Consider the following 9,034-nt stretch of genomic DNA (forward strand, 5'->3'; position numbering starts at 1 on the left):
AACTGATCCATAAGTCTCAATATTCATCTTTACATGACTAACTCTATTATAGGAAGATTCCCACAGTAAGCATACCAGTTGCTGGTGTAGCAGTAAAAACAGTGCTACTCAACATTAACCACAATAAAACAATTTTATAGGGCCTCCTTTTTCCATTCCAATCAGACTATAAAAGCAATTTGAGAAACAATGAATAAGGAAAAAGAAAATAACCACTGAACATAAAATTTTTATTTAATTTCCATTGTTACCGATTAGCTATTTGCTTTTGACTCAAAAAAATAGAAAACGCTCTGGCTATACCAATGGACAAACATTCACAATCTGATCAACATACAACATTATGGAATCATTATTACTCTCACAAGAGCCTTATAATTTACGCATGCAGTAATCCTCGTGATGTGAGGGACAGTAGGGAAGGGAGCAAATGACATTACATCCATTAATTAAAAAAGGCATTTTTTGCTGATTTGCCATGTGATTGTAATACCCACTGTACTCAATACAACAGAACATGGAATTTAATCCATCACAGAATCATACTCATGTGCAGCAGCTCTGACAGTTTGGATGACATCCAAAGGCACGGTTTTGATTTTTACCTGATGTCCCTATAGAGCACATTTGCTTAGGGTATGCTAATATCCCATTGCACAGCCATCTCCTCGGGGATCCGATCCTGCCCAAAGGATGTTTCGCAAGCTCTTGGAAGACAAAGAGCCCGAAGACTTCCACCAATCTCCTTTAGTGATAATCTGACCACGGCCAAACAGGCTCCTGTCATGCCCACTTATGGGCCAGTGGCTGCAGTGACCTCTGGCTCTCAAGTCTTCTACAACTGCTTGGGGGATACCATCTTCAAGTGACAGACGCCATTTGCTTTCTGTTAAAGAAAAGAATGCTCACTGACATCTGCTGAAAGAGGATATTCCAAGGGTAATTCAATACTCTTCAGTCTAGTCCCAACATTTCTTTGACAATAGAACCTGAACGGAACTAAATCATTGTGGCCCTGAACCTTATCCCAGGCCTCAGATTTTGCTTGGCAGCAAGAACTGAAGGAAAACTCCTTCCAGGAAGGCAGAAGGCTAGAATATGACAAGTTCTGCATGAAGAAGAAGTAATGAGGAAAGAAGCAAGGCATCAGCCTTCCCTTAAACACCAGCAGGGAGGCAGGCACGCTTCCAGCCCCTGCATGCTCTAGCTACCAAGACAAGAGAAACACTGCCTGTGGTGAAGTGCTCCTCAAAGAGGTGAAGGCAGAACTAAGAAACTAATTCTTCCCTTTCACATTGCTGGTGGACTGATGCTGGTACTGGGAGACTCAGAGACTCCAGCTTCCAAGAGGAGAAGAGGCCACCTTTGAGAACATGCTGTTGTGTGTCAGCAGTGGCAGCTGAGTCAGTTGCTTCCCTGTGTAGCTACAAAATGCCTCTGAAACTCCTTTTAGTGAAGCAGACTGCCAATGCCAACCCTCCAAAGACTAACTTTTGCCCCACAATGAAGTTATAATGCTCTTACTGTTTTCATCAAGAGCTGTATAGGCACATAAAAAAGAGCTGAATTTTATATTTAGGGTAAAGACTGGAACAAAATTTGTCACCTGTATAATACATGAGCTGGTATGGAAACCAACCATTGAGGAATGAAACAAATGCCCTCTGGAGATATTCCAACTGCAAACACACATGGCCCATTCTCATTGTATTTAATGATGGGATGTTATAACCACCATGCTGATTAGAATCTCATGCTTGGGTTACTGGATACACTAAACATGATGCAAGAAGTAACAGCCAGTCATATCTTTGCAAGATCCCACTCCACTCAAAATATTGATTTTCTTTCCAGATATTTCTAGCAAATCTCTCTCTCTCTCAGGCTTTGCTCCCATTGTCCAGTTACCTTACATAAGTAACATCTGAGTACGAGCACTTGGTTAATGTAGCCCTGCTGCAAGTGTTCCCACAAAAAAGCTACCAACATCACTTTGTCCTCACTGTTTATGTTGTGTACTTGAAATTTCATCCTATGCGCTCTAAAATTATTTCCCAATCAACTGTGCTCATTGCAGGAGAACTTGTTTGTTCTTTAGAGGAAACTACAGAAAAAGCAATGGTGGACTATCAGCACTTGGGTGATTTAACTAGCAACCTTAAAACAAAGCTAACTTGAAGCTCTGGTTCTAACCCAGTTCCGAAACTAGGTAAACTACCCAGGCTTAAAACACTTCTACCCCCAAGGAAGAGGTTTTCTATATCAATGATGGTAATCTGAAAGTTAACTGTGAGGGGAAAACATACCCTCAGAAACCAGGTGGGACTGACTCCAAGGCACTGCAGTGTGCCAAATTAACAACCAAATTGTAGCATAGAAAGCAATACTACTTTGTTCAGAATCATTACATACTAAATAGCACCTCCATATCATCTCATAAACTACAAAGTGCTGGAGACAGCCAACCCTGACAGCATAGAGTATGGTGTTAACTGTTATTAGACAGCAGAGTAAGAGCTTCCACTGTAAGAGCCATTAATCTAAACAGGCAGAGTAACTGCATAACAAAAAATGGCCCCAAACTTTTGAACTAAAAGAAACATCCTTATTTGTAACTTAAGCCATTTACTTTGTGAATTATGCTGTTTAAAAGTCACACCTTCTCTGGAATAATCCACAGAAAACCGGGATGCATCTAAGGCTTGTTGAGGGTCCATGCCAAACTCCAGCATATTGAGCAGCACCTTTAGAAAGCACAAATAAGTAAAATGTTAGAGCATACCAAGCAGCATCTAAAAATATGTATCATAAGCTTTCAACATCACAGGAAGACTGTTGATCTGCAAAAAAGCTTCACTGTCCTGGCAGAAATCACATTTTTTTCTCAAGAGTTTTCTATATTGGATAACAAATATTAGCAACCAGACTGTAGGAACTTGGGCAATAGGAACCAGCAGCACACTTATAAGCTGGGAAGCTCCTTCCTTGAGAGCACGGTGGCAGAAAGAGATCTTGGAGTCATTATCGACTCCGAGATGAACATGGGCCAACAATGCAAGGTCATGGTCAGTAGGGCTAACCGTACCTTGTCGTACATCCACAGATGCATCTCAAGCAGGGCCATGGAGGTGATCCCCCCCTCTATGCGACACTGGTCAGGCCGCAGCTCGAGTGCTGTGTTCAGTTCTGGGCCCCGCACTTGAGGAGGGATGTGGACAGCACTGAGAGGGTCCAAAGAAGGGCCACCCACATGATCCAGGGACAGCGGGGCAGACCCTATGAAGAGAGGTTATGGGACATTAACCTATTCAGCCTTCACAAGAGAAGGCTGACGGGGGACCTGGTGGCTGCCTATAAACTCACAAGTGGGGACCAGCAGGGTTTGGGAGAGACCTTGTTTCCCCAAACAACCCTCAGGGTAATAAGGAACAATGGCCACAAGTTGTTAGAGAGTAGGTTTAGATTAGATATCTGAAGGCACTACTTCACTGTCAGGGTGGCTAGGATCTGGAACCAACTTCCAAGGGAAGTGGTGATGGCTCCTACCCTGGGGGTCTTTAAGAGAAGGCTTGAAGTCTACCTGGCTGGGGTCATTTGAGCCTGGTTTTTTCTCCTGCCCAGGGCAGGAGGTTGGACTAGAAGATCTACAAGGTCCCTTCCGACCTGACTTCTATGAATCTATGACAGTAAATAGACTGAGGATAACAAAAGAATGGATGCTGAAATAGCAGAATGTTACTACCATGTCCGATGTCATATGACATTTTCTTTATGATCTGTCCATGCCATGTGCGTAAAATGTCCATGCCAAAATGGAAACTGGCCAGTTGCTGACAAAATCAGCAATGGGATAAAACGCAAAGCAAAAATCACTTCTCTTTTGGCCTGCAGATTTGCATTGCCTGTCCTGAAGATTATGAAATGAAAAGACCTCATAGCACTATGTTGCTTCTAAGGAACTGTAATATATGCCAAAAGGCTCACACTACCTGAACATGTCCCTGAGGCTGCATTAAGCCACCCATTACTCCAAAGGAGCACAAGAGATCCTCAGTGTCAGCAGCTGTAGCTAGAGCAGGAATGATAGTGTGGTATGGCCGTTTTCCTGGTGCTAGACAGTTTGGGTGGCCAGGAAGCAGGGAAAAACCGGCTCCTCTATTCTGAAAATAAACACAGATATTAAGTTAATAAAATCCTTGAGCTTGAAGTAATACTGCGTAATAGTCAGTAACTTTTCAAGATATTGACCAATTAGCTACTGATTGATATGGCATTTCTGATTGATATAGGGAGCTTAGGAAAAGCAAAAACAGCTCATAAAAGACATTCCTATATGAGAAGGGGAGCATTATTGCATATATTCAAGTAGGGAGGCAATGGGGATGTGCTTAAACCCACACACATGTAGGGAAAATCCTCATATAAATATGCTCATATCCAAGAGCCACCCTTAGGGAAGATTCCTGCACATCAATAAGGTCATGCTCAGGTAAACTCCTCTCATACTGTGGTACTGCCAACCACTCTCCAGATGGCAGCACATAGCAACTGTCACTGGACATTTATGACTCTGAAGCATGGGATCCATTTCTGGGCCACGTACAGGCCTTGTTTCTACCAGGAGATTCTGCTTTCCTAGTACAAGTTAGGAGTGTACAAGCATTTATTTAATTTCTCCTAGGAAAACATGCCCCTTCCAGGAGAAAACCTTCCAGATGAGAAATTACCACCAACACAAATGAATGCCTATTCCTGCCCTATACAAGAATCCATTTTAGTCTTCCTTCAAATAGGTATTAGCAATGCAGCTGCTACACAGAAAAATTGACCACACATCCACATACAAAGCAACATAAAAATGTAGCTACATTTACAAGCCAAGGCAAACGCGGACTCAAAGACCTGCTACACAGTATTTACCTAATAATCATACCATATATTGTGCTCCAACAGTGGAAGTGACAATGTGTCTGAGTAAAGTAGAATATGAATAGAATGAAGCACGTTTAGAGGGACTGCATCATTCTCCTGTGAGATTTCATACTGCTGCTACACTGTTGGAGCATCCTCTCTACCTGGCATGTTGTCAGTAGCTGAATTTTCCAGACATTTATCAGACCTGTGATGGGTGCTGTGCAGTGGTATCCTGATCACCACGTTCATGAACTCAGACTGGCATAGGGCCCTCCTCAACTTCATCAATACTCCATAAGCCTGTATATGTGTGTACACCCTTTTAAAAGTGCAGGGTATATCTGCTTGCTCATGTTGCAGAAATACTTCAGTTAGATGTTGATTTGTATCCCCTTTTGGTGAATATTCCCTCCTGGAACATTAATAGAATAACAGAAAAATCAGGGTTGGAAGGGACCTCAGGAGGTCATCTAGTCCAACCCCTGGCTCAAAGCAGGACTATTCCCAGCTAGATCATCCCACCCAATGCTTAGTCTAGCTGGGTCTTAAAAACCTCCAAGGATGGAGACTTCACAACTTCTCTGGGTAACCTGTTCCACTGCTTTACTACCCTCCTAGCAAGAGAGTTTTTCCTATCTAACCTAAACTTCCCTTTCTGCAACTTGAGACCGTTGCTCCTTAGTTCTGTTATCTGCCACCACTGAAAACAGTCTAGCTCCATCCTCTCTGGAACGACCCTTCAGGTAGTTCTATTAAGGAAGGCTGCCATTAAATCCTCCCTTAGTCTCCTCTTCTCCAGACTAAATAAGCCCAGTTCCCTTACCCTCTCCTCATCAGTCATGTCCCCCAGCCCCCTAACCATTTTTGCTGCCCTCTGCTGGATTGTCTCCAATTTGTCCACATCCTTTCTGTAGCGGGGGCCCAAAACTGGACACAACACTCCAGACATAGCCTCACTAGTGCTGAATAGAGTAGAAGAATCACTTCCCTCAATCTGCTGGCAATGCAGCCCAGTATGCTGTTAGCCTTCTCTGCAACAAGGGCACACTGCTGACTCATTTTCAATTTACTGTCCACTGTAATCCCCAGGTTCTTTTCTGCAAAATTGCTGCTTAGCCAATTGGTCCCCAGCCTGTACTAGTACATGTGACTGCTCCATCCTAAGTGCAGGACTTTGCACTTGCCCTTACTGAACCTCATGAGATTTCTTTTGGTCCAGTCCTCCAACTTGTTGAGGTCTCGCAAAATTCTATCCCCACCCTTCAGCATATCCACTCCCCCCTGCAGCTTGGTATCATCCACAGATCTGCTAAGGGTGCATTCCATTCCAGCTTCCAGGCCACTGAAGAAACAGGGGACCAGCCCCTTGGGCACTCCACTTGATACCAGCTACCATCAAGCCATTGACTTCTACCCTCTCAGCCCAATTAAACAGCCTGTTTTCTGTCCACCTTATAGTCCATTCATCGAACCTGTACTTCCTCAGCTTGCTTGAGAGAATGTTGTTGAAATTGATATAAAAAAACCTTGCTGAAGTCATGGTATGTCATGTCCACTGGTCTCCCTGCATCCACAGAGCCAGTCATCTCATCATAGAAGGCAATCAGGTTGGCTAGGCATGACTTGCTGTTTGGTGAATCCATGCTGCCTCTTCTTAATCACATTCTCCTCCAAGTGCTTAGAAATGGATTGCTTGAGGACCTGGTCCATGATTTTTCCAGGGACTGAGGTGAGGCTGACTGGTCCGTAGTTTCCTGGATCCTCCCCTTTTCCTTTCTTAACTATGGCCACTATATTTTCCCTCTTCCAGTCATCCAGGACATCTTCCAATGGCCATGAGTTTTCAAAGATGACGGCCAGCAGCTCTGCAGTCACATTGGCCCAGCTCCCTCAACACATTTGGGTGCATCCCATTTTGCCTCGTGGACTTGTATATGTCCAGCTTTTCTAAATATTCCCTAACCTGTTCTTTTGCCACTGTTGGCTGCTCACCAAACTGTACTGCCAGGTGTAGTAGTCTGGGAACTGATCTTTCCGGTTAAGACAATAAAATAGTCTTATTTTATTTTTGTTCATTTCTTCCCCACTCAACCTACTCCTACTTTGTTTATAATTCCTTTCCCTCTGTGGATATTCTATTCAGGTGTCTTCCAATTTCACACTTTCTCACCTCTTTGTATCTGTTGCTGGACCTTTCCTACAACCTGAAGCTGGCTTGAAAACATCATACCAGTACTTTGTGGTACTTTTGATTGCTCCCTTCCCATCAAAATGGTTCCCCGTTTTCTTTCACTTCCTATCTTTGTGCAGCAGCTGCAACATTTGGTGACTTTTTTCACTAGGCATTCCTAAGGATCTCTTCCATAGCCAAGACAATGAGCATGGCATTATGAACAGCCCACATCTGTGTTTGGTATGACAAGTCTATCATTGCATACTACAGTGTGGACAGAAAACAAAGCAAACAGTAGAATTATCACACCTCAAAGAAATAAAACAGAAAAATACAGATTAACTAAACTGATGCAAAGAAAGGAAAGAAAGAAGACATACATATAACAGTTAGTTCCACTTTTTTAGATTTGGGAAAGCAGACAGGGACTATGCCCAGCAACAAGTGCATTAGAAATTGTCATTGTCTAAGCGACTTGAGTGCTTATGTCCCACTTTCAGATGCATGCTTAGACAATGAAGTCTCCTTCACAAGTGATGGGCTTGAAACTCTTGAGTAATTCAAGTTCTTTTTAAAATATGCTTTTTGAAAAAGAAGTCTCCTTTCAAGTCTAGATACATTTATTTTTCATTTTTAAATATGACATTGCCAGTTTCTATTATTCAAGGAAAAATCTAACCATTCTTGACCAAAGATCAAATCACACATTTAGAAAAGTGGATGTCAATGTTCCTACAACAAATTCTCAAAAAAGTTAACTTCCCCCCTTGGTACAGAACAATTTTCATCTTTCATTAGTTTTGGCAATATTCACTTCAACATATTCATACATTTATAATTCAGAATGTCCAAATTATCTTAATTATCTTTCTGTAAACTATAATAAAAGTGGCTGTTAAAAATATTTTTCTTAAAGCAATGTATGTTAGAGATTTTGCATCAAATTATTCTTTACAAGGAATCTGTCTTATCTATTCTTTTTCCACTTATTTTAATATTGAATCTGTGACTAGCACAAGACCAGTGATTTTTTTTTTTATATGGGGAGATTCAATTTGAAAATACTGCATTTGAAAGGGGTTTTTTTGCAATTTGTATATGTTACTATTTGTATATTGTAATAAACGGACAAAAATAATTTATTCTCACTACCCAAGGAATAAATCAAGTGAGAATATACTTCAATGTATATGTAGGAAAGTATTGGATAAGTTACAAGGGTATTTGACTTCTGTTATTAAACTGGTAGGATACTTCAATATGGTGACAATGACTCACCAGTTGTAAATCCAAATAAATATCTCCAGTAAATAAAAGATGGCAGTGATCTGACGGTTGTAGCTTATCATTATCTAATAAATACAATTAACACAGTTCTCATTTTTAGATAACAGACTGATTTTTGCACAAGTGTAGCCCTGCAGCAGGTGCAGGTTATTGGCAGGGGCTATCCAAATAGGAAAAAAAGCAGAGAGTCTGTGTAAAGGATTCCTTATTTTCTGCTCACTTTGACCAATAGGGCTAAAGTAGCAGCACTCCCCTTCAAGAACTATTTTGACTTTACTACCTCACCTGAAGAGGGTGAGGGCCAGACTTGTAGCATAACAGCCAGAAAGGACAAGTTAGAGGAAGAAGCAAAAGACTGGGAGACTTTAGTAAAGTAATAAAATAAATATTCAACATACCCCTGGAGGGCCTAAAAAGAGCTAGAGTTCAAGTACAGTTCAGAACTAAATGTTCACATGTTGTTCCAAACTATCCACACCTGCTGCATCTACAAAAGTGAGTTGGAAGTTTGTACAGAGGATTTCTTGTGATCCTTCCTGTATTTCCTCTGCCAATACTTGCTTAAAATACCAAGAGAAATGTCTGAGTGTTCATATTTCATAGTTTGGTTCATGGCTCATCATTAATCCAAACAGTTAAGAAGCACATATGTAAGAGTTG

The 9,034-nt window shown here is 41.6% G+C and overlaps 1 protein-coding gene across 3 annotated transcripts in view; it reads right to left on the reverse strand.

Moving 5' to 3' along the window:
• Positions 1-209: 209 nt before the first annotated feature.
• The window catches only part of LOC109308329 (putative gamma-glutamyltransferase YwrD), a 49,086-nt gene continuing 40,261 nt past the window's right edge, over positions 210-9,034 (reverse strand). For all 3 annotated transcript variants that reach the window (XM_019532571.1, XM_019532572.1, XM_019532573.1), the window contains exons 10-12: positions 3,990-4,160; positions 2,660-2,744; positions 210-886 (exon numbers count right to left, since the gene is read on the reverse strand). In XM_019532571.1, the coding sequence (XP_019388116.1) occupies positions 642-886; positions 2,660-2,744; positions 3,990-4,160 (501 nt within the window). In that variant the 3' untranslated portion in view covers positions 210-641. The remainder of the gene's footprint in view (positions 887-2,659; positions 2,745-3,989; positions 4,161-9,034) is intronic.

The sequence above is a fragment of the Crocodylus porosus genome, unplaced genomic scaffold (genome assembly GCF_001723895.1).
Source record: "Crocodylus porosus isolate Cpor-Errol unplaced genomic scaffold, CroPor_comp1, whole genome shotgun sequence".
In the NCBI taxonomy this organism is placed as follows: domain Eukaryota; kingdom Metazoa; phylum Chordata; order Crocodylia; family Crocodylidae; genus Crocodylus; species Crocodylus porosus.